General features: G+C 37.3%; 2 protein-coding genes and 1 pseudogene across 2 annotated transcripts; 1 reads left to right on the plus strand and 2 right to left on the minus strand.

Moving 5' to 3' along the window:
* Nucleotides 1–5,767: 5,767 nt before the first annotated feature.
* On the plus strand, nt 5,768–5,881 carry LOC112438376 (U6 spliceosomal RNA; annotated as a pseudogene).
* Nucleotides 5,882–6,453: 572 nt separating this feature from the next.
* Nucleotides 6,454–7,383, minus strand: LOC100981066 (olfactory receptor 2G3). The gene has a single exon (XM_003815329.4). It carries the CDS (start codon nt 7,381–7,383, stop codon nt 6,454–6,456), a length of 930 nt encoding a protein of 309 aa, XP_003815377.2.
* Nucleotides 7,384–23,619: 16,236 nt separating this feature from the next.
* Nucleotides 23,620–24,573, minus strand: LOC100981404 (olfactory receptor 2G2). Its single transcript, XM_003815330.3, has one exon. The coding sequence runs from the start codon at nt 24,571–24,573 to the stop codon at nt 23,620–23,622; it is 954 nt and encodes a 317-aa protein (XP_003815378.2).
* Nucleotides 24,574–26,277: the final 1,704 nt, after the last annotated feature.

Raw genomic sequence — 26,277 nt, forward strand, 5'->3', positions numbered from 1 at the left:
AAGCAAGCCATTTATTCCACAATTTGATTATCTTAATAAATATGTAAATTCTCCATCTATATGGAGATCATGGCCCTGGGTTTTCAGTTTTCTTCTCCTAAATGGAAAGCTGGTATAATTTGTTTAAGTGCCTTGTACACATAGCTTGTGTCTTCACCCTGAATTCTCAAAAGACAGATTTCTAAGACTCTGATTTAGGCAAAGCCACAAGTTTTACTATTTTCTTTATTTTGGAAGCAGCTTCATGATCATAGTTTTGAAAATTATGTCTTTAGAATTGTCTGCTCCTCAACTAAAATGAAAATGGCACTGTTTCCAATTATTTTATTCATATTATGTTTCACTTTGAAGAAATACAAAAAATTTATGTGATTTATTTTATCCTTTACTTCTTATCCCAAGGCAACTTTTTCAGTCTTTACCATGTTCACCCAATAAATCTGGATATTCCATGGTAAGGAAAATACAGGTTAATTCAACTTGTATCTAATGCAAACCAGACATGAGCCAGAAGTTATTTTCTCTGCACATCACTGCTTTTTAATAATGTAAACATGACTTATCAACATTCAATTATATAATTTTTTCATGTTTTAAGCAATTGTTATAGTGCAAAGTTTAACACTATCCTTTTTAAATTTTTATTTTTGTCAGATAATGACAAATTACAATTGTATACAATATAAAATTGTTGCTACTATATATGTAGTATACACATATATACACATTATGGAATAATTGAATAAAGCTAATTAACATATCTATCACCTCAAATACTTATTATTTATCCTTCCTGTCTAGCTGAAGCATTATATCCTCTTACCACCATTGCCCATTCCCCACAGTCCCCAGCTCCGGCTAACCACAATCCTGCACTCTGCTTCTATGTGCTGGAATTTTTTAGATTCCACATCTAAAATTAAGTGAGAGCATGCTATAATTTGCCTTTCTGTGCCTTACTTATTTTACTTAACATAATGATCTCCAGTTCCATCCATGTTGTTGCAAATGACAGGATCTCATTCTTTTCTATGGCTGAATAGTACTCCATTATATATATGTACCACATTTTCTTAATCCATTAGTCTGCTGATGGACATTTAGGTGACTTCCACATCTTAGCTATTGTAGACAGCTGCAACAAACATAGGTGTGCAGATATCTCTTTGATATACTGATTTTCTTTCTTTTGGTTATATACTCAGCAACAGGATTGCTGGATCATATTGTAGCTCAATTTTTGGTTTTTTGAGGAAACTCCAAACTGTTGTTCATAGTGGTTGTAGCAATTGACACTCCCACCAACAGTGTACAAAGGCTCCCTTTTCTCCACATCCTCACCAACATTTGTTATTGCCTGACTTTTGGATATGAGCCATTTTAACTGGGGTGAGATGATATCTCATTGCAGTTTTGATCTGCATTTCTCTGATAAGCACCTTTTCATATGCCTGTTTGATCTGCATTTCTCTGATGAACACCTTTTCATATACCTGTCTGCCATTTGTATGTCTTCTTCTGAGAAATATCTATTGAAATCTTTTGCCCATCTTTTGATCAGATTATTAAATTTTTTCCTATAGAGGTGTTTGAGCTTCTTATGTATTCTGATTATTAACCCTTTGTCAGTGGGTAGTTTGCAAATAGTTTCTCCCATTCTGTGGGTTGTCTCTTTAGTTTGTTGATTGCATCCTTTTCTGTGCAGAAGCATTTTGACTTTCTGTGATCCCATTTGTCCACATTTGCTTTGGTTGCCTGCGCTTGTGGGATATTACTGCTCGAGAAATCTTTGCCCAACAAATGTCCTACAGATTTTCCCCAATGTTTTCTTGTAGTAGTTTTATAGTTTGACGTCTTAAATTTAAGTCTTGATTATGATTTGATTTTTGTATATGATGAGAGATAGGGGTCTAGTTTCATTTTCTGAATGTAGATATCCAGTTTTCCCAGGGCCATTTATTGAAGAGATTGTCTTTTTCCAGTGAATGTTCTTGGCATCTTTGTTGAAAATGAGTTCACTGTACATGTGTGAATTTGTTTCTGGGTTCTCTATTCTGTTCCACTGATTTTTGTGTCAGTTTTTGTGCCAGTACCATGCTGTTTTGGTTACTATAGCACTATAGTATAGTTTGAAGTCAGGTAATATGATTCCTCCAGTTTTATTCTTTGTGCTTAATATAGCTTTGGTTATTCTGGGTCTTTTGTGGGTCCATATAAGTTTTATAATTTTTTTTCTATTTCTGTGAAGAATGTCATTGGTATTTTCATAGGGATTGCTTTGAATCTGTAGATTCCTCTGAGTAGTAAGAACATTTTAACAATATCGATTCTTCCAATCCATGAACATGAAATATTTTTCCACTTTTTGTTGTCCTCTTTAATTGCCTTCATTAGTGTTTTACAGTTTTCATTACAGAGCTTTTTCACTTCTTTGGCTAAGATTAATTCCTAGGTATTTAATTTTATGTGACACTACACATAAAATGGGATTTTAAGAATTTCTTTTCCATATTGTTCACTGTTGTCATATAGAATGCTACTAATTTTGTATTCTTGTGTTCTGCAACTTTACTGAGTTTATCAGTTCTAATAGCTTTCTGGTGGGGCCTTTAGGTTTTTACAAATATGAGATCATATCTTCTGTAAACAAGGATAATTATTTGACTTCTCCCTTTCCAATTTTACACACTTTATTTCTTTCTCTTGTCTGATTGCTCTAGCTAGGTTTTCCACTACTATGTTGAATAACAGTGGGGAAGGTGGGCATCTGTGTTGTGATCCAGATCTTGGAAGAAAGGCTTTCAGTTTTTCCCCATTCACGATAATACTAGCTGTGGGTCCATTTTGCATGACTTTTATTATGTTGAAGTATGTTCATTCTATACCCAGTTTTTTTTAATTTTACATTAAGTTCTGAGATACATGTGCAGAGCATGCAGGTTTGTTACATAGGTATACATGTGCCTGGTGGTTTGCTGTGCCTATCAACCTATCATCTAGGTTTTAAGCCCCACATGCATTACGTATTTGTCTTAATGCTCTCCTTCCCGTTACCCTCCATGCCTCTGACAGGCCCCATTGTGTGATGTTCCCCTCCCTGTGTCCATGTGTTCTCATTGCTCAACTCCCACTTATGAGTGAGAACATGTGGTGTTTGGTTTTCTGTTCCTGTGTTAGTTTGCTGAGAATGATGGCTTCCAGCTTCCCCCTTGTCCCTACAAAGGACATGAAGTCCTTCTTTTTTATGGCTACATAGTATTCCATGGTGCTATACCCAGTTTTTTGAGGGCTCTTACCATGAAGGATTATTGAATTTTATCAAATGTTTATTCAGCATCGATTGAAGTGATCACATGGGTTTTTGTTCTTCATTCTACTGATATGATATATCACAGTGATTTATTTGCATATGCTGAACCATCCTTGCAACCCTTGGATAAACCCCACTTGGTCATGATTAATAATCTTTCTTTCTAATGTATTGTTGAATTTTGTTTGCTAGAATTTTGTTAGGACTTTTGCATCAATAACATAAGAGATATTGGCCTGTGGTGTTCCTTTTCTGATGTGTCTTTGTCTGGTTTTGGTATCAGTGTAATACTGGCCTCATGGAATAAGTTTGGAAGTACTCCCTCCTCCTCTATTTGTTGGAATAGTTTGAGTAGGATTGCTGTTAGTTCTTCTTTAAATGTTTGGTAGAATTCAGCAATGAAGCCACTGGGTCCTAAAGCTTTTCTACACTGGGAGACTGTTTATTACAGCTTTGACCTCGTTACTGGTTACTGGCTTGTTCAGGTTTTGAATTTCCTTAGGGTTCAATCTTGGTAGGTTGTTTATGTGTCTAGAAATTTGTTCATTTCTTCTAGATTTTCCAATTTAATAGCATATAGTTGCTCATTGTAGCCACTAATGAACCTTTGAATTTCTGCAGTATCAGTTATAATGTCTCTTTTTATTCTGATTTTGTTTATTCAGACATTCTCCTTTTTTTCTCAGTCTGGCTAAAGTTTCATAAATTTTGTCTAACTTTTCAAAAAACCAACTTTTTTTTATTGACCTTTTTAATTTCAATTTCATTTATTTCTGCTCTGATCTTTTTATTTCTTTTCTTCTACAAATTTTAGGTTTGGTTTGCTCTTGCTTTTCTAGTTCTTCAAAATGCATCATTAGATTGTTTATTTGAAAGTTTTCCTCTTTTTTGATGTAGGCTCTTATGGCTATAAACTTTCCTCTTAGTACTGGTTTTGCTGTATCCCATAGGTTTTGATATGTTGTGTTTTCATTATCATTTATTTCAAGAAACTTTTCAATTTCCATCTTAATTTCTTCATTGATCCACTGGTCATTCAAGAGCATATTATTTAATTTCCATGTGTTTTTATAGTTTCCAAAATTCCTCTTGTTATTAATTTCTAGTTTCATTCCACTGTGGTCAGAGAAGATGCTTGATATTATTTCAATTTTTTGGGTGTTTTAAGACTTGTTTTGTGACCTAACATATGGTCTATCCTCGAGAATGATCCATGTGCTGAGGAAAAGCATGTGTATTCTGCAGCTCTTGGATGAAATGTTCTGTAAATGTCTATTAGGTACATTTGGTCTGTAGTGCAGATTAAGTCCAATGTTTGTTTGTTGATTTTCTGTCTGGAAGATCTGTCCAATGCTGAAAGTGGGGTGTTGAAGTCTCCAGCTATTGTTGTATTGGAGCCTACCTATCTCTCTCTTTAACTCTAATAATAGTTGCTTTATATAATCTGTGTGCTTCAATGTCAGGTACATATATGTTTACAATTGTTATATACTCTTGCTGAATTGACCCCTTTGCAACAATATGAATGAACCTGGAGGACATTATGCTAAATAAAAAAGCTAGTCAGAGAAGGGCAAGTAGTGTGTGGTTTCACTTATATTAAATATTTAAAATAGTTACCATCATAGAAGTAGAGAATAGAATGATGGTTACTAGGGGATGAGAGACAAGAACATGGGGAGTTTTTGTTCAATAAGTACAAAGTTTCATTTATGCAAGATGAATAAGTTATAAGAGATCTATTATAAAGCATAGTGCTTATAGTTTACAGTGCAGTATTGTGCACTGAAAATTTTGTTAAAAGTGTTGATCATATGTTGTGTTATAACAAGCACAAATAAGAAGCACAAGGAAACTTCTAGATGTAATGGTTATGTGTATTACTTTGTGGTGATATTTTCAAGGGTGTATGTATATATCATACTCATCAAATTTTTTTCTTTTTTTTTCTTTTTTCTTTTTTTTTTTTTTTGAGACAGAGTCTCGCTCTGTCACCCAGGCTAGAGTGCAGTGCGCGATCTTGGCTTACTGAAAGCTCTGCATCCCGGGTTCACGCCATTCTTCTGCCTCAGCCTCCCGAGTAGCTGGGACTACAGGCACCTGCCACCAAGCCCAGCTAATTTTTTTTTATTTTTTTTTTAGTAGAGACGGGGTTTCACCGTGTTAGTCAGGATGGTCTCGATCTCCTGACCTCGCGATCCGCCCGCCTCGGCCTCCCAAAGTGCTGGGATTACAGGCATGAGCCACCGCGCCTAGCCCATACTCCTCAAATTTTATACATTAAATATGTATATCAATTATACCTCAATGAAGCTGTATTTTTAAAAAAAGAAAATAATAATGTCTTTTGAAGTCCAATTATTCTCATTGATTGAATGTATGAAAAGGTATAGAAGAAAATTATTTGATTATTTTATTCTTTCAAAAGTCTTGTACCTACCATGTATAAAGTGACCTCAGTTCTCACTTCTGCCACTCATATACTAACATTGAAATAATACAGAGAAGATGAGCATGGCTCCTGCACAAGGATGAAGTGGCCTCAGAACACAAAAAGAGATGCACACTCTAAGTTATGAAAAATAATGTGTTTAGCATATTTTGTTCTTGTTACCCCTTATTAAATTCTTAAAATGTATTTGGAACGGTTATTTAAAAATAGCTTATGCAATATCCTACTGACCAATAAATTTGAACTACGAGCACATGCAGGAATTGCTTATTTTCAACATAAAGCTATAATGAAGGACATTACGATGTAAATGTAAAGTGTTTGGCAGGAAACTGAACATTTTATTAAAACTGAAGAAAAGTCTCCTAACCTAGATAAACACATGGTAAATACTTAATAATTTATTTTTCTGAATCCCTGGGAATAAGTATCAGACATAAAATACAGGCTTTGTGGTGAGGATCACAATTTACAACCATCCACAGCTCTCTTTTCAATAGTTTATGCTCTCAAATAAACATATAAACATTTTACTTAGTTACACATAAAAAGGAAAAAGTCCCTTATGAAGAGAAAATAAGTGAGCAGTAATATAGTTCATGTGAAATTTAGAACTATGGGTTTGACTAAATAGAAGCTGAATAAGCTACCTGGCTTATAATGAATTCCTTGCAAATCATGTCCATAGGAATCACAATTTTCCCGAGAGAAGTTTCCTCAGAGCCTCTTTCATATCCTTGTTCCTTAAAGTATAGATGATAGGATTTAAAGTGGGGGTCACCATGGTGTAGAAGAGGGAGATAAACTTCCCTTGGTCCTGGGCATAGCTGTCACTAGGTTGCAGGTACATGTAGATTATGGTGCCATAGAATATAATCACCACTGTAAGGTGGGAGGAGCAGGTGCTGAAGGCTTTGTGCCTTGCCTCTACTGATTTGATCCTCAGCACAGCTTGAGTTATGAAGCCATAGGAGATGGAGATGAGTGCTGGTGGAATGACAACAAACAGAACACTAACAACAAAAAGCACCAATTCATTGACAGTGGTGTCCACACAAGCCAACTTGAGAAGAGCTGGTACTTCACAAATAAAATGGTCCAGCCTATGGTTGCCACAGAGAGGCAATTGCAAGGTAAAAGTTGCATGGATTAGGGAATTAGCCAAACCACTGAGCCAGGAGATAGATGCCAGCTGTTGGCAAAGCCGTGGGTTCATGATGACTACATAGTGGAGGGGTTTGCAGACAGCAACGTACCGATCCAAGGCCATGACAGCCAAGAGGATACATTCAGTGGAGCCCAGTGCCAGAGAAATATAGAGTTGTGCCACACAACCACCGTAAGTGATCGTCTTCTTTGGTCTTCGCAAGTTAACTAAGGTCTGAGGAGCAAGGCTAGTAGTGAAGCAGATGTCCAGTAAAGAGAGGTTGATGAGAAAAAAGTACATTGGGGTATGAAGAGGGGGATCCAGATATGAGATGATGATTATGGTGAAGTTTCCCACAAGGGTCAGGAGGTAGAAGAAAAGGACAAATACAAAGAGAACAGCCTCCAGATGAGGGTGGTCTGAGAAGCCTAGAAGGATGAAATCCATTAGGGAACTCTCATTGGCCAATCCCATCCCTCCAGGGGGATCCGCACCTAAGGCAGGAATGGAATGGGTACATCCAAAACAATTAAATTTAGAATAACAGAATACATGAGCTGAGAGGATCATGGAGACCAACTTTCCCAAACTATTCATTTTTCACCCTAAACTATTCATTTTTCACTAATGTGCTGCTGACTTGGAACATCAATCCATGTTTCTTCATTCCAGTTCAAAGGCTCATCTTTAAAAATTATGAATGATTTCAACTTTGGAGTTGTCTGGGGACTGATTATTAAAGCCAATCAAAGTGCATATTTACATGCATATCAAAAAATCCACAATGACCTACCACTAAAAATAAATTTCTCTCAAAATACGGTGAACAGTATCTCCCTGATTTTCAACTGTCAATAAATTATCTGCATATGAAATACCTTACTCAGATTTGATTATAAGCACAATCAGATGGGGAAGACTTTTTAGATAAAACTAATTAAAACAAAGACTTTAAAACCTTTAAAATGGGTATGATTGGTATGAAGGAGATAGAAAATCATTTTTGATATGTGTCACATTGGTACTAACTGGAGGAAAATGAAAAGACATATTTAAGGAACCAAAATATATGATATAAATTCAAATCATCTCATAAAAGTTTATTCAATGATTGAACTGCCAAAAAATAAGAATTAGTTTTAAAATTTTTTATTTATTTAGGCATTATTTTACCAAGTTGGCTAATAGTCCTTACTAGTGAAGAAAAATACATATACTCAAAGGAATATATATAATTATAAGAGTTAAAGATGCATTGCAGTATTCTTATAAATATAAAATTTGTTTGAAGGAACCCTTAGATAAATCTATTAAAACTCCCTAACGTTTTGGCCAGATGCTGTGGCTCACCCCTTTAATCCCAGCACTTTGACAGGCTGAGTCAGGTGGATCACTTGAGGTCAGGAGTTTGAGACCAGCCTGACCAACTTGGTGAAACCCCATCTGTAATAAAATACAAAAATTAGCCGAGTGTGGTGGTGTACACCTGTAGTCCCAGCTACTCAGGAGGCTGAGACAGGAGAATTGCTTGAACCTGGGAGGCGGATGGTTGCAGTGAGTCAAGATCGCACCACTGCACTCCAGCCTGGGAGACAAAGTGAGTGAGATTCCATCCCAAAAAATAAAAATAAAAATAAATAAAATTCCTTAACTTTCAAAATGTCAAAAACACAAAACAAATTATAAACAAAAATGAAAATAATTTATGAGACTGTTGAAGAAAACTCAAAGTCATCTGGAGAATGTTGGAAGAGAATGTGTGAATGATTCACTTGTCTTTGTAAGAAGATTCAAAAAGAAATATTTTGCAAATTATGCATCTGACAAAGGACTAATATCCAGAATCTACAAGGAACTCAAGCAAATCAGCAAGAAAAAACAAATAATCCTATCAAAAAGTGGGCAAATGACATGAATAGACATTTCTCAAAAGAAGATATACAAATGACCAACAAACAAATTTTTTAAATGTTTAACATCACTAATAATCAGGGAAATGCAAATTAAAACCACAATGAGATTCTACCCTACCCCAGCCAGAATGACCATTATTGTAAAGTCAAAAAACAATAGATGTTGGCGTGGATGTGGTAAAAAGGGAATGCTTATCCACTGCTGGTGGGAAAGTAAATTAGTATAACCTCTATAGAAAACAGTATGGAGATTTTTCAAAAAAAAAAAAGTAGATCTAAAATTCAATCCAGCAATCCCACTACTGAGTATCTACCCAAAGGAAAAGAAGTTATTATATCAAAAAGACATGCACATGTGTATGTTTATCGCAGCTCAATTCACAATTGCAAGGATCTGTAACCAACCTAAGTGCCCATCAACCGATGAGAGGATAAAGTAAATGGGTTATACATCATGGAATACTACTAAACCATTAAAAAATGAAATAATGCCTCTCAGCAACTTGGATGGAGCTGGAGGTCACTATTCTAAGTGAAATAACTCAGAAATGGCAAATACTGTATGTGCTCACTTACAAGTGGGAGCTAAGCTATGGGTATGCACAGGCACACACAGTGGTATAATGGACATTGGGAACTGAAAAGGTGAGAGAGTGGGAGGGGAGTAGGGGATTTAAAAAACTACATATTAGGTGCAATGTACACTACTCAGGTGATAGGTGCGCTAAAATCTCAGACTTCACCACTAGGCAGTTCATCCAGGTAACCAAAAACTACTTGTACCCTCAAAGCTATTGAAATTTTAAAATATAGTTTTTTGTTTGTTTTGTTTTTATTTCTTTACTTATTCATTTATTTTTAATCGACAAATTAAAATTGTATATAATGATCATGTACAACAAGATAAATACTGTTTTTTTAAAAAATATAGTTTTTTTTCTGGGCCTTTTTCACATAATATGCTCCAAAATATGAGGTAGGTAGTAGTGTTCTAATTCTACAGATGAAAAATGTTTAAAATACATGCCCCAAATTACTCAATTTTAAGTTTATGGGGCTGGATAAAGCCCAACCCAGAGTTAGGCTTAATACTTCCCTAAAGGCAGCTCATATACTTGACTCCATAAGCACCTTTGGCACCTAGGACACGTGTATTTAATTTTCTTGTGCAAAAGGGTAAATGGAGTTACCTGTGGCCACTCCAACTGTCTTTCCACCACTTCAGCCAGCTAAAGTTACTGCTGTGTCCCCAGGACCTATCAAAGGGCCTGACCCACAGCTGGGCTCAGTGAATACTATGGAATGAATGAGTCAGTATTTAATCGAAAGCTGATCACATAATACCACTATTATTATGGATTTTTTTATTATTCTTTAAGTTCTAGGGTACATGTGCACAAAGTGCAGGTTTGTTACATAGGTATACATGTGCCATGTTGGTTTGCTGCACCTATCAACTCGTCATTTACATTAGGTATTTCTCCTAACGCTATCCCTCCCCTAGTCCCCCATCCCACAACAGGCCCCTGTGTGTGATGTTCCCTTCTCTGTGTCCATGTGTTCTCATTGTTCAATTCCCACTTATGAGTGAGAACATGTGGTGTTTGGTTTTCTGACCTTGTGATAGTTTGCTGAGAATGATGGTTTCCAGCTTCATCCATGTCCCTGCAAAGGACATGAACTCATCCTTTTTTATAGCTGCTTAGTATTCTATGGTGTATATGTGCCACAATTTTTTTATCCAGTCTATTGTTGATGGACATTTGGGTTGGTTCCAAGTGTGAGTAGTGCCACCATAAACATACGTGTGCATGTGTCTTTATAGTAGCATGATTTATAATCCTCAAAACTTGTACCCTCAAAGCTATTGAAATTTTAAAAGAGTTTTTTTGTTTGTTTTGTTTTTATTTCTTTACTTACTGTGTTTTTATTTCTTTATTCATTTATTTTTAACTGACAAATTAAAATTGTATATATTTATCATGTACAACATGATAAATACTGTTTTTTTAAGTATAGTTTTTTTTAAAAAAAGATTCAAAAAGGTGAGTGCTGAAGGTATGCTTAGAAAATAAAATACTTGGAGTCAAACTGTAGAAATCACTGGGTGAAATAAAGTTCTTAGCTTTGCTGTGCAGGCAGTAAGATGTTGTTAAAGGCTCTGAGCACACAAGAGAGTAATATTTTCTGTTTCCATTTTGGAAATATTGGTGAATTGATAGGAAGATGGGTAGGGAAGATATTGATGTGAGGGAGTTCAGGTAGGGATAGTTCAATAGTTCTCATGATATTAACTAGGTTCATGACATGTGAATAGCCTGAGAATTACCAAAATGACAACATTAACTGAATGAAAGTCAATGGGAAGAAAATTAATGGAATGAAAATGACAAAATTAACCTAATACTGACTTTTAAATGGAAAGGGAGGTAAACTGAGGATATAAGATGATTTCGTGCTTTTCTTTCAGAATGAGGAAAGTAGGGATATGTGAAATCACAGGGCAATTCCTATTCTGACTAATTGTTGTATGACTTACCAAGACTCCCAAATCAAAATGTGTTTCAGAATCTCATCAGCCAAGGTTATTCTTCCTGCTTGTTGTAAAATGTTAGCATAACATTTGAGTAAGGTGATTGTGTCTAATGTGCATATTTACATTCCCTTCAGAGCCAGCTGTGGGTTCTTTCCTCCCACCAGAGGCAGATGGAATGTTTGCAGAATGCCTGTAGAAATGTCAGTTTGTGCTAAACTCAGACACTTTTTTTTACCATTTTAGACATTTCTAATTTATATTTCTCCCTATAATTGAGAATCTTTGCATTAAGTATGGCAAAATAAATAATAAATAGAAAAATATACATATTAGTACAAGTTTAGAGAAGAGAATGATCACAAACACATTTAGAGAAGATGGCAGAAAGCAAGCTGAGCCCTTACATTCAGCTATGCCGTGTGTGTGTGTGTGTGTGTGTTTACCTTTTAATTTCAGGCATACATGTGCAGGTTTGTTACATAGGTGAACTTTTGTCACGGGGCTTTGTTGTAAGATTATTTTGTCACCCAGGTATCAAGCCTAGTACTAATTAGTTATATTTTTCCTGTTCCTTTCCCTCCTTTCACCCTCCACTCTCTGGGAGGCCCCAGTGTGTGTTGTTCCCCTCTATGTGTCCATGTGTTCTCATCATTTACCTCCCACTTGTAAGTGATGACATGTGGTATTTGGTTTTCTGCTCCTGTGTTAGTTTGCTAAGCATAATGGAGCTATGGCTTTTCTTATGCTGCTTCCCATGACAATGATAATCTTCTCCAACCCCCTTCACCAGGCAGTTATCTACACACTTTTAAGAATCAGTATTTCTCACGAACAAAGTCCTCTTTGACTCTGATTAGCACTCCTCTCTCATACATCCCTCCACCCAACCTTGGTGAGGCTTATTTTGTGTTCATTCCGTACCCTAAACTTACCTCTACAATAAAAAACTCCAATACCATACTGACGTAATGTTTTATGACCGTATGTATCTACTAAACCATAACCTACTTCTTAAACTGAGGGGTCATGTTCTACTGATATTTTATGGAATTTATATGATATCAAATGCATACTAATGTGTCAATAAATGCTTGATGAAGAAATGAATGCATTTTTCATGTGTCCTATTTCCCAGTCAGACTCTGTTGAATCTTTCTGGACAGAAGATACTGGGAAAAGAAGTGGTTAATATTGGTGGATCAGCTGACCTATGGAGAGAGCTGAGCTATAAGGTGTCAGAGGACCCTAAAGCAGCAAGGAACCAAAATGAAAGTTACCGTGAAGCCTCTAATCACTGACTATAATGATGCATTCCAGTGTATAACACTGGAAGAAGCATCAACTCCTCCTAATCCCTTCCCATCCCGCTACCCTACCTCTCATGCAGTGGTGTTTGGTGAAGGTAAATCAGCACAGATGCGAAGGTCATGTCACTGTCGAGGGTTCCATGAACGAAAGGCCCCTGCAATTTTATGGATCCCCAAACCAGGGAGAGTGAGAAAGGGAAAGGGCTACATGTGGTAAAGTACTGAATACTGAGTCAAAGATAGGAAAGTTGTCTTTAAGTTTCTCCCCTTCTCCTGCCTTACAAGAAGGCTCTGCCTACAGCACCAGACAAAGTGCAAGGAATAAAGATGAGCAAGGAATAAAGACGCTTAAGATATAAATGTGATTATGCAAAAGAACATGACAAGCCAGAGAGGTCAGAGCGAACCGTTGACTGCAACTCCCTCCAGAGTCTTCAACGCGCTGGCTGTGCCGAACACTGAGGTGAGGAGACAGCTTTCCCCTAACCGTACTTTTCCACATCTAGCCCTTACCCTTTCTCATGGTCCCTGGATCCATAAAACTGCAGGAGCCTTTTGTTCATGGAACCCTCAACAGCGATATGACGCTCACATCTGTGCTGATTTACCTCAGCTTTCACCAAGCACCATCGCATGCCAAGTCCTTGCAATTCCCCCCAAAACAGGTTTTTAACCACAAGTCAACCCCTTAAATACCTGTGCTGCCATGCCACTCAGCCCTTGTTCATTATTCTAACCATCTGCCTGAATAAAGCTTTAAGACAGACGACTGAAAAATCATAATCGTGTCCTCTCTCAATCTGGAGAATCCAACTTAAGACCGATGCGTTTCTGGTCTAGTCCATTTTCCAGATGCTCTGGTCTTCCATGGTTACTTGACAAGTTGGTGAAAATATGAGACCAATGGCTATAGATTTCCTAGTGTCTGTTCACGTGTTTTAAGACCAGATTGGAAGTTGCCCACCTGATCAGTAAAGCACTCGGTCTGTTTAAGTAAGTGTCATCTACCCATACATATTCTTGCTAACCATCAAATTTTACTAAAATACAATTACTTCATGAGAAGGAAACACAGAAATTAGAGCAGTGTTAATAGAGTCGAGAAACAGTGGTCCTCTGGAAAACATTTTATTTCTACTCAATAAAATCCAACCCAATAATTTAAACCCTCAATCATTTTGGTTAAATTGTAATTCAACTATCCCTCTGTTTCAGCTGGCGAAGAGCTTACAATTTCAAAGGTTAGCAATGGTGCACTACTTGAGGAAGCTTCCTCTGCAGTACTTCTCTTGAGTGATTTTTTTACAGAAGGCTGAAATTACCTCGAATTGAGTGTTCCACTTAAGTTATAGTTGTGTTTTTGTGGAATTGTGTGCTAAATCTATCAACTAAGTTGTTTCTATAAGTAAAATTTATCCCCAAAATGCTAATTATACTAATTAATTGCATGACACTAACTTGTACTTACGAAGACTAACAAGAAATTGCCCTATCTTTATATTCGATAAATGAAAGCAGAAGTCCAGATAGTTTACCTGTGTCACACAACATTATTACTTTAACGATACAGCAAATCCAACAGTAATGAAAGCAATAAAGTTTCTACCTATTAACTTTTATAAACTTCTTTAAGATATGATTGCATTCAATTTAGATTACACCAGATTGAATTCTTACTTACACTCAGGAATATTTAAAGGTGTCGGTGTTTTTCACATCTTCAGGATGCAAGTCATATAACATTTTCTTAGCTTTGTTATTTTGTGTCCAGCCTGCTGTTGACCCACAAGACAACTGGCTTCAAAAAACAATCTGTTCAAGATTTATATTTCTCGCCTGAGTTTATCCTGAGGAAATTATGTTAGTGGCAATGAAAACTTGGAGAAAAAGGGAAGCAGAAACAGTGAATTTTGCAAATTAACAAAATTGCCATGATTTGTTTTTACCACGTCTTCTGGGAAAAACCTGCATCCCCAGTAGGCAATTAGTGGAGGAACTGACTAGCTTCTTGGGATCATCAAGGAACAATAATACACATATTTCCCCAGTGTGAAGTATTCCTTTCTTCAGTATTATTCTGGCACCTCGTACTTCACATAGGAAATAGAAGCCATCAAACTTGTCCAACATGAAAGAGAGAAAAGAAAACCCACTTAAGTCTTCTGGGTCCCTCCTCCTTCACTCTAGTTACCATAGAGAAGATCTTCGTCATCCCCTTTAAAGAGAATCTCTTTGCCTGTACTTTGGATTTCTAACCTTGAGCATCGTTCTCTTAGAACTGAGATACTTTATATTAAAGCTATCATAACAAATGCCTAGAATAACTGTCTCTTTTGCAATCTCTTCTTACTCTCTTAAGCCCTTAATGGTTGGATTCATCAGTCCCAGTCCAGCAGGACTGATCTTCTAACAAATTAAATTTTCTCCTATCGGAAACTATATGCTTATTGCTATGTTAATTATGTGTAGATTTCTCTACTGAGGACTAGATTCATGTATCCTATTTTGAAACTACCATCTCCACTAGGTGAGACACCTCAAATGCACTGTGTTCAAATCTAAACCCTTGCTCTCTCCATTTTGTTTGCTGTAAAAGTGAATAATGTCACTATTATCCAATTATGCAAGCTAGAAATTTAGGCCCATCTTTGATGTAACTGTCAATAACTTTATCTACTAGGTATAAAAGAGTTAGGACTGAAATTCAAAACTATTCTTCTGAGTCTGGTGATCTTTGTACTACAGTCACTTGGGAGGTTATTTGACATATTGAAATTGTTAGTTTTTCATATGTTCAACCTCTTGTATAATCACTGTATTTTTTAGACTTCCTTCCTGAACTCTTTCCCCTCTGAATTCATAGCCTGTTTTTAATTTTTAAAACGTATATGTAGGCCGGATGCGGTGGCTCACGCCTGTAATCCCAATACTCTGGGAGGCCAAAGTGGGTGGATCATGAGGTCAGGAGATTGAGAGCATCCTGGCTAACATGGAAACCTGTCTTTACTAAAAAATACAAAAAAATTAGCGGGGCGTGGTGGCAGGCGCCTGTAGTTCCAGCTACTCTGGAGGCTGAGGCAGGAAAACGGCGTGAACCCGGGAGGCGGAGCTTGCAGTAAGCCAAGATTGTGCCATTGCACTCCAGCCTGGGTGACAGAGGGAGACTCCATCTCAAAAAAAAAAAAAAGGTATATGTAGTGGTAAAATATTTATTAAATTATATGTATATAAGCATATATGTAAAATAATAAAATATAAAGTGATAAAATATACACAACAAAAAACTCACCATTTTAATAACTAATCATTTCAACTTTTATTATACATTAAAGGGAACAAGTACAGGTTTGTTACATGGGTAAAAGGCATGACGTGTAAAATGCATGACACTAAGGCTTGGGGTCCCAGTGATTCCATCCCAGGAAGTGAGCATAATATACAACAGGTGGTTCTTCAGCCAATAGCCCACTCCCTCCCTCCACCATCTGTTGGTCCCCAGTAACCATTGTTCCTAACTTTATTTATTTATTTATTTATTTATTTATTTATTTATTATTATTATACTTTAAGTTTTAGGGTACATGTGCACAATGTGCAGGTTAGTTACATATGTATACATGTGCCATGCCGGTGCGCTGCACCCACTAACTCGTCATCTAGCATTAGGTATATCTCCCAATGCTATCCCTCCCCCCTCCCCCCACCCCACAACAGTCCCCAGAGTGTGATGTTCCCCTTCCTGTGTCCATGTGTTCTCATTGTTCAATTCCCACCTCATGTGTATTCAGTGTTTAGCTCCCACTTATAAGTGAGAACATGCAATCTTTGGTTTTCTGTTCTTGCATTAGCTCACTTAGGATAATGGCCTCTAGCTCCAACTATGTTGCTGTAAAGTACACATTTTTATTATTTTTTATAACTACCTAGTATTTCATTGTATAGCACATTTCTACCACATTTTCTTTATCCAATCCTCTGCTTGAGCACCTAGGTTGATTCCATGTCTTTGCTAGTATAAATAGCGCTGCAACATACAGGTGCATGTGTCTTTTGGATAGAATGAATTATCTTCCTTTGGGTATATACCCAGGAGTGGAATTGCTGGGTCAAATAGTGGCTCTATCTTAAATTCTTTGAGAAATCTCCAAACTGCTTTCGAAGTGGCTGAACTAGTTTGCATTCCCACTAACAGTGTATAAGCATTCCCTTTTCTCCACAGCCTCACCAGCATCTGCCGGTTTTTGACTTTTTAATAATCAGTATTCTGACTGGTATAAGATGGTACCTCACTGTGGTTTTGATTTACATTTCTCTGATAATTAGTAATGTTGACCGTATTTTCATGTGTTTATTGGCTGCTCATGTCTTCTTTTGAGACATGTCTGTTCATGTCCTTTGCCCATTTTTAATTGGATTTTTTTGGGGGGGTGGTTTGCTTGTTGATTTAAGTTCCTTGTAGATTCTGGATATAAGACCTTTGTCAAATGCACAGTTTGTGAATATTTTCTCTCATTCTGTAGATTGTCTGTTCACCCTGTTGGTAATTTTTTTTTTCTTTTTTTTTTTTTTTTGCTGTGCAGAAGCTCTTTAGTATAGTTAGGTTCAGCTTGTAAACGTTTTGTTTTGTTGCAATTGCTCTTGGGAACTTAGCGATAAATTCTTTGCCAAGACGGATGTACAGAATGGTGTTCTTTAGGGTTTTTTCTAGGATTTCTATAGTTTGAACTTACATTTAAGTCTTTAATCTTGATTTAATTTTTGTATGTGGTGAAAGGTAGGGGTACAGTTTCCTTCTTCTGCATGTGGTTAGCCAGTTATACCAGCACCATTTATTGACTAGGGAGTCCTTTTCCCACTGCTTATTTTTATTGATTTTGTTGAAGATCAGATAGTTGCAGGTTCGTGAATTTATTTCTATGTTCTCTATTCTATCCCACTGACCTATGTGTCTGTTTATGTACCAGTACCATGCCATTTTGGTTACTGTAGCCTTATAGTATAGTTTGAAGTTAGGTAATATGACATAATAAAAAATGATAAAGGGGATATCACCACTGATCCCACAGAAATACAAACTACCACCAGAGAATAGTATAAACACCTCTATGCAAATAAACTAGAAAATTTTTAAAAAATGGAAAAATTCCTGGACACATACACCCTCCCAAGACTAAACCAGGGAGAAGTCGAATTCCTGAATAGACCAATAATGAGTTCTGAAATTGAGACAGTAATTAATAGCCTACCAACCATAAAAAGCCCAGGACCAGACAGATTCACAGCTGAATTCTACCAGAGGTACAAAGAGGAGCCAGTACCATTCCTGCTGAAACTATTCCAAACCATAGAAAAAGAGAGACTCCTCCCTAATTCATTTTATGAGGCCAGCATCATCCTGGTACTAAAATCTGACAGAGACACAGCATAAAAAGAAAATTTCAGGCCAATATCCCTGATGAACATTGATGCAAAAATCCCCAATAAAATGCTGGCAAACCAAATACAGCAGCACATCACAAAGCTTATCCACCACAACCAAGTTGGCTTCATCCCTGGGATCCAAGACTGGTTCAACATATGCAAATCAATAAACATAATTTATCACATAAACAGAACCAATGACAAAAACCACATGATTATCTCAGTAGATGCAGAAAAGGCCTTTGATAAAACTCAACACCCCTTCATGCTAAAAACTCTCAATAAACTCTTCATTGATGGAACATATCTCAAACTAATAAGAGCTATTTATGACAAACCCATAGCCAATATCATACTGAATGGGCAAAAGCTGGAAGCATTCACCTTGAAAACCGGCACAGGACAAGGATGCCCTCCTCACCACTCCTATTCAGCATGGTATTGGAGGTTCTGGTCAGGGTTATCAGGCAAGATAAGAAAATAAGGGATATTCAAATATGAAGAGAGGAAGTTAAACTGTCTATGTTTGCAGATGACATGATTGTATATTTAGAAAACCCCATCATCTCAGCCCAAAACCTCCTTAAGCTGATAAGCAAAGTCTCAGGATACAAAATCAATGTGTAAAAATCACAAGCATTCTTATACACCAACAATAGACAGGCAGAGAGCCACATCATGAGAGAACTCCCATTCAAAATTGATACAAAGAGAATGAAATACCTAGGAATACAATTTCCAAGGGACATGAAGGACTTCTTCAAGGAGAACTACAAACCACTGCTCAAGGAAATCAGAGAGGACACAAAGAAATGGAAAAAAATTTCATGCTTATGTATAGAAACAATCAATATTGTGAAAACGGCCATACTGCCCAAAGTAATTTATAAATTCAATGCTATTCCCATCAGGCTACCATTGACTTCTTTACAGAATTAGAAAAAAACTATGTTAAATTTCATACGGAACCAAACAAGAGTTCATATAGCCAACACAATCCTAAGCCAAAAGAACAAAGCTGGAGGCATCATGCTACTTGACTTCCAACTATACTACAAGGCTACAGTTACCAAAACAGCATGGTACTGGTACCAAAACAGATATATAGACCAGTGAAAAAGAACAGAGGCTTCAGAATTAACACCACACATCTACAACCATCTGATCTTCGACAAACCTGACAAAAACAAACAATGGGGAAAGGATTCCCTATTTAATAAATGGTGCTGGGAAAATTGGCTTAACCATACGCAGAAAACAGAAACTGGACCCCTTCCTTCCATCTTATACAAAGATTAACTCAAGATGGATTAAAGAGTTAAACCTAAAACCATAAAAACCCTAGAAGAAAACCTAGGCAATACCATTCAGGACATAGGCATGGGCAAAGACTTCATAACTAAAACACCAAAAGCAATTGCAAGAAAAGCCAAAATTGACAAATGGAATCTAATTAAACTAAAGAGCTTCCGTACAGCAAAGGAAACTATCATCAGAGTGAACAGGCAACCTACAGAATGGGAGAAAATGTTTGCAATCTATCCATCTGACAAAGGTCTAATACCCAGAATCTACAAAGAACTTAAATTTACAAGAAAAAAACAAACAACCCCATCAAAAGAAGACATTTATGCAGCCAACAAACATAGGAAAAAAAGTTCATCATCACTGGTCGTTAGAGAAATGCAAATCAAAACCACGATGAGACACCATCTCATGCCAGTTAGAATGACAATCATTAAAAAGTCAGGAAACAGGCCAGGCGTGGTAGCTCATGCCTGTAATCCCAGCACTTTGGGAGGCCAAGTCAGGCGGATCACCAGGTCGGGAGATCAAGACCATCCTGGCTAACATGGTGAAACCCCATCTCTACTAAAAATACGAAACATTAACCAGGCGTGGTGGCAGGTGCCTGTAGTCCCAGCTACTCGGGAGGCTGAGGCAGGAGAATGGCGTGAACCCGGGAGGTGGAGATTGCAGTGAGCCAAGATCATACCACTGCACTACATGCTGGGTGACACAGCAAGACTCTGTCTCAAAAATTAAAAAAAAAAAAAAAGGAAACCGCAGATGCTGGAGAGGATGTGAAGAAATAGGAATGCTTTTGCACTGTTGGTGGGAGTGTAAATTAGTTCAACCACTGTGGAAGACAGTGTGGCAATTCCTCAAGGATCTAGAACCAGAAATACCACTTGACCCAGCAATCCCATTACTGGGTATATACCCAAATGATTATAAATCATTCTACTATAAAGACACATGCACATATATGTCTATTGCAGCACTATTTACAATAGCAAAGACTTGGAACCAACCCAAATGCCCATCAATGAAACACTGGATAAAGAGAATGTCGCACATATACACCATGGAATACTATGCAGCAATAAAAAAGGATGAGTTCATGTCCTTTGACATGGATGAAGCTGGAAACCATCATCCTCAGCAAACTAACACAGGAACAGAAAACCGAACACCACATGTTCTCACTCTTAAGTGGGAGTTGAACAGTGAGAACACATGGACTCTAGGAGGGGAACATCATACACCAGGGCCTGGCAGGGGATTGGGGGAAAGGGGAGGGAGAGCATTAGGACAAATACCTAATGCATGTGGAGCTTAAAACCTAGCTGATGGGTTGAAGCGTGCAGCAAACCACCATGGCACATGTATACCTATGTAACAAACCTGCATGTTCTGTACACCTATCCCAGAACTTAAAGTAAAATAAAAAAAAAAAAATTTTTTTTCATCTCCAAAAATGGGGGATATTCTTATATTGTATGTACTTCACCATCACTGTTCCTTTCCTAACCCAAGTCTTAACTCATTTTATTGTTAGTGCCTGTTTAATTGCATCCTTGTTGCACTATAATCTACGATTCCAATATTCCGATCCCAGTTCCCAGAGCAAGCTTAATTTACATTTGATAAGCAAACTTATTAATGTGTGAAGTATATGTCTCCATGAAAGGTGACAAAATAAACATAAATAGAAATTCCACTTTATGCAAGTCTTCTTTTGAAAAAGTATCATTGATTAGAAAGTGAAGTTCCAATATAAAATTTTTATAGCTACAGATCCTACTTACTCTACAAATATTTTATCCAATATAGTTTAAAAGCATTAGGCATAATTTACTAAAAATCCACAGCAAACAATGATAGAGCATTATTTTTATTTTGGCAACATAAGGAGGAACTTTGTCACTTGACAAAGTACCATAGCACCATAGTACCATTTGGTAGTACTCAAGAGAAATCTGCCTATGTTTGTAAGCATATTTTTGAAGTTTGTCAGCTTACAAATTGGATTTTTCAAAGTCAGGGTACTTGTTGGTGTCAAAATATTGCAGGAAGAGAGATTGTTGCTTCTAATATTGGAGAAGAATGTGGTGTTCTTGGAAAGGGATTGAAGGGCCAGCATAAAGAAAAAAGAACGATAAGGAAGATTCAAATGCTTTCAGTGCATGCTCTGTCACATCTGCGTTATCTCTGCTTAAAACATAATCTTATTTAAAGTGTTCTCAACTCATGAGAGTTTTATAAAGAGCAAAAGATCATAGTTACTCTAAAAATAAAAGCCCTCAGAAAATTTGGGGAAGTTTGGGAGAGTTTGGAAAACAGCAGGCACTATAATTGGTTGGATACAGAACCATATTAACCAGATGTGGAAGGTCAAGATAAAGCTCCAGCTGATATCTTGACAGCATTGCCTTAGGCAAAGTCTTCTACAGGAAACTCTTTCCTTTCCTTACCCATCCTTTCCCCTGTAGTCCTCCAGGGTTGCTTCTTAGCTTTACTGAGGTGGCAAATTAAATGCCACTTTCCCAGGAAGCCTTCAGTTAGCTCCTTGATAGTCAATTGCATAACACACTATTTTTTTCATAGACCTTATTCCAGTTTCATGGTTACCTTGTAGTTTGTTTTGTTTTGTTTTGGGGGGTTTGTTTGTTTGTTTGGTTTGGTTTTTAGACGGAGTGTTACTCTGTTGCCAGGCTGGAGTGCAGTGGCGCGATTTCAGCTCACTGCAAACTCCGCCTCCCGAGTTCAAGCGATTCTCCTGCCTCAGCCTCCCGAATAGCTGGCATTACAGGCACGTGTCACCATGCCCAGCTAATTTTTGTATTTTTGTTTTTTAGGTTCATCTTTTCTAACAGCAATGAGTTCAGGGTGGGTATATACCGTTTATTTCTAGTTTTCTCCCTATACTTAGCAACTAGCACTGCATGTGATATTCAGTACTTGCACATCAAAAATGTAACAAACTGTAAATAAACAACTGAGGGACACTAAAAGGATACACACTCAAAGGACAGAAGCCATACAGTGCATTATCTTACTAATTATGCCTCTGCTTCCGAAGAGTTATAAACAACAACTCATTCTCTAACGTTTAATACTATTTTTAAAATGATCACCACATTTGGACTTAAAAGACCCTTCTACAATATCCTTCCTCATCTCACCGAATTCATTTATTTATTTTGATGTAAGTTTGAACAGAGGACATAGTTTCCTACTACAGAGTATACAACCCAATGCCTGCTATAATGCAGTGAAATAGGAAGTATAATACCATGAGTTCACACAACGTTTTCTAGACTCAAAATGCAAAAATTCCTTATTTCCAGAAAAAGAATGGTATGGGCCATTTAGAGTGAAGCCATGGGAAATGAAGTTCAGTATTTTAGTGCAAATAATGTAAACAATTTGGTGAAGGTTTTATCTGGAAGATATATCTCAAAATTATGAAAATGTTTCATATACAGAAATGCAGTTATAATAACAATGTGTTATTATTTGTGTATCCATGTGAGCCACAGAAAATTTTACAGCTGTGTTTTTTCTATAGACTGAGACTCCAGTGTTAGGCAATTCAAACTATTTCTTGATGCAACTACACAACCAGAGAACTGGGCTTTCATCTACTTTCCACATCACCTTTAAAGTGTGCCCTTTGTCTTTGTGTTGCATTTGCATGTCTACACATCTCTTCCACATGTTAAGAGGATGGCATATAGGGTGCAATTTAAAAATTTGCCTCATTACAGCTTGTTCAACACGCATGCATCTCAGCTACACTCTTGGAAAAGAATAAGCTATGTGTCCATCTACAGGAAGACTCAGAGATTAATGCGTTATTAGCAACCAAAAAAAAAGTTGGCTGACATAAACATTTCTTGAATATGTTCATGTCTATCTTAATCCAGTAAAGTATTTATTTAAAAGTAGTTTCAAATGTACTACACAAATGATATATTCTGCAGCAAAAGCACTGAAGCATAGATTGACTAAAGGACTCACCTTATACTGCTACTGGGTAATGGCCAAGTTGCGACTTTATAGACATATGTTTCATGTATGTATGTAAACATATTCCATAGTATTTTACATAATACAAAATGTTGTACAAATATTTAATCAAAAGAAAATGTGAGAAGAGCCCATTAAAAAGCCTCTTATTAAAAGATGCTACTTTTTACCAAAAAAAAAAATTCATCACAGTGTCACTTAAACTTTTTTTTAATAATCATAAAATATTTACTCCCAGAGCATTTGCTAGAACTTTCTTTAATGCCTCTTTCACCTCCGTGATCCTCAAGGTATAAATAAGAGGGTTAAGCATGGGGGTTACCACAGTGTAGAAGAGAGAAACAAACTTGCCCTGGTCCCTGGATCTACTCTTGGCTGGCTGCAGATACACGAAGATGATGGTTCCATAAAAGATGGTGACCACTGTCAGGCGGGAGAAGCAGGTCCCGAATGCTTTCTGTCTCCCGGTAGCTGACTTAATCCTCAACACTGCGTGGGCAATGTAGCCAGAGGAGACCAGGATGAATGAGACAGGCACTATCAGGAAAAGGATACTAGCCACAAAAAGCTCAGCCTCGTTAAACGTGGTGTCCACACAAGCCAGCTTGATGAGCACAGGGACCTCACAGATGAAATGATCCACTTGGCGATGCCCACAGAAGGGCAGCTGCAGGGTGAGGGTGGACTGTACCGGGGTGGTGGCTATTCCACTGAGCCATGCCACAGACGCCAAGGCCATGCAGAGATGGGTATGCATTAAGACAGTGTAATGGAGAGGACGGCAGACAGCCACATAGCAGTCACAGGACATCACAGCCGGGAGGACGCACTCAGTGGATCCCAGGGCATGGGAGATGTAAAGGTGAACTGCACAGCCACCATAGGTGATAGTTTTTGTGGGTTCCCACAGGTTTACCAGGAGCTGGGGAATAACACTGCTGGTGAAGCAGTGGTACAGGAAGGAGAGATGAGAAAGGAAGAAATACATCGGCATATGAAGCTTGGGTTCCAGGCGAGAAACCAGAATGATGGTGGTATTCCCCAAAATAGTTAGTAAATACAGAATCAATATGAGCACAAATAGAACCTTCTGTAACTGAGGATAATCAGAAAACCCTAAAAGGATGAAACCTGCTAGGTTGCTCTCATTAGTATGTCTCACCATCCCCATATGTAAAGTGTGTTCCCCAAGGCTGAGGCATAGCTGAGAAAGATAACACATCACATAGGGTTAAATGAGTGACAATGTCACCTGCCTACCCAAAAAAGTATTGTATGTTAAATGCTTAGAAGCTATGTCTTTACATCCAGTGACTTAGATCTATTTATTTTCCGAATATGTGCATTATAAATAAATGCAATACACATCCTTCAAATATCTTAGCTGTCCTTCAATGCTTTCCGAAGCAGAGAAGAGCAAGAGCAGACATTAGGAAACATCATCATCTTTTGCAGGAAATAAATTTGACCCTTCCTTTAAAATAAATTTCCCCTTTTATATTAATGTATTTCAAGTTACAGAAGAAGGGAGTCTCGAGATACCATCTCACACCAGTTAGAATGGCGATCATTGAAAGTCAGGAAACAACAGGTGCTGGAGAGGATGTGGAGAAGTAGGAACACTTTTACACTGTTGGTGGGACTGTAAACTAGTTCAACCATTGTGGAAGTCAGTGTGGCGATTCCTCAGGGATCTAGAACTAGAAATACCATTTGACCCAGCCATCCCATTACAGGGTATATACCCAAAGGATTATAAATCATGCTGCTATAAAGACACATGCACACATATGTTTTTTGGGGCACTATTCACAATAGCAAAGACTTGGAACCAACCCAAATGTCCAACAATGTTAGACTGGATTAAGAAAATGTGGCACATAGACACCATGGAATACTATGCGGCCATAAAAAAGGATGAGTTCATGTCCTTTGTAGGGACATGGATGAAGCTGGAAACCATCATTCTCAGCAAACTATCTCAAGGACAAAAAACCAAACACCGCATATTCCCACTCATAGGTGGGAATTGAACAATGAGAACACATGGACACAGGAAGGGGAACATCATACTCCAGGGCCTGTTGTGGGGTGGGGGGACGGAGGAGAGATAGCATTAGGAGATATACCTAATGCTAAGTGACGAATTAATGGGTGCAGCACACCAACATGACACATGTATACAAATGTAACGAACCTGCACATTGTGCACATGTACCCTAAAACTTAAAGTATAATAATAATTAAAAAAAGAAAAAGGTTTTAATAATCACAAGACCTATTTGTGTACATTGGAAAGGAATCAAAATTTTAAAAATGGGTATTAAATATGTCACTCCATCAGTTACTAACAGTGATAAAAAAAAAAAAAAGAACTAATGTCCAGCCTAAATTACTTCTCAAATACTGGATCCCTAAAAGGCTAAAAGAAAATAGTTTATGAAGAAAAGGGCAAAGAAGAAAGAACAACAATGGCACTTAAATAATAAAAGAAATCCCAGCGACTTGGGAGGCCAAGGTGGGAGGACAGCTTGAGGCCAGGAGTTTGAGACCAGCCCTTGCAACATAGCAAGACACTGACTCTCCAAAATAATTTAAAATTAGCTGGTCATGGTCCCATGCACCTGTAGTCCCAGCTACTCAAGAGACTGAGGCAGAAGTGTCACTTCACAGGAGTTCGAGGTTGCAGTGAGCTATGATCATGCCACTGCATTTCAGCCTGGGCAACAGAGTAAGACCCTATCTCTAAAAAAAAGTAAATTAAAGTAACAAATAAAGGAATAAATAGTAAAATAATGAAAATAAAGTTAAAGAATTAAGACAAATCATGTCAGTATAGGCACACAATGATTGCTCATAGGTGATTATAAATACG

This window comes from Pan paniscus, chromosome 1 (assembly GCF_029289425.2).
Source record: "Pan paniscus chromosome 1, NHGRI_mPanPan1-v2.0_pri, whole genome shotgun sequence".
NCBI lineage: Eukaryota > Metazoa > Chordata > Mammalia > Primates > Hominidae > Pan > Pan paniscus.

Bases quoted from the DNA above. Each gene is read 5' to 3' on its own strand.
- LOC100981066 (XM_003815329.4), bottom strand. From the start codon at position 7,383: ATGGGATTGGCCAATGAGAGTTCCCTAATGGATTTCATCCTTCTAGGC.
- LOC100981404 (XM_003815330.3), bottom strand. From the start codon at position 24,573: ATGGGGATGGTGAGACATACTAATGAGAGCAACCTAGCAGGTTTCATC.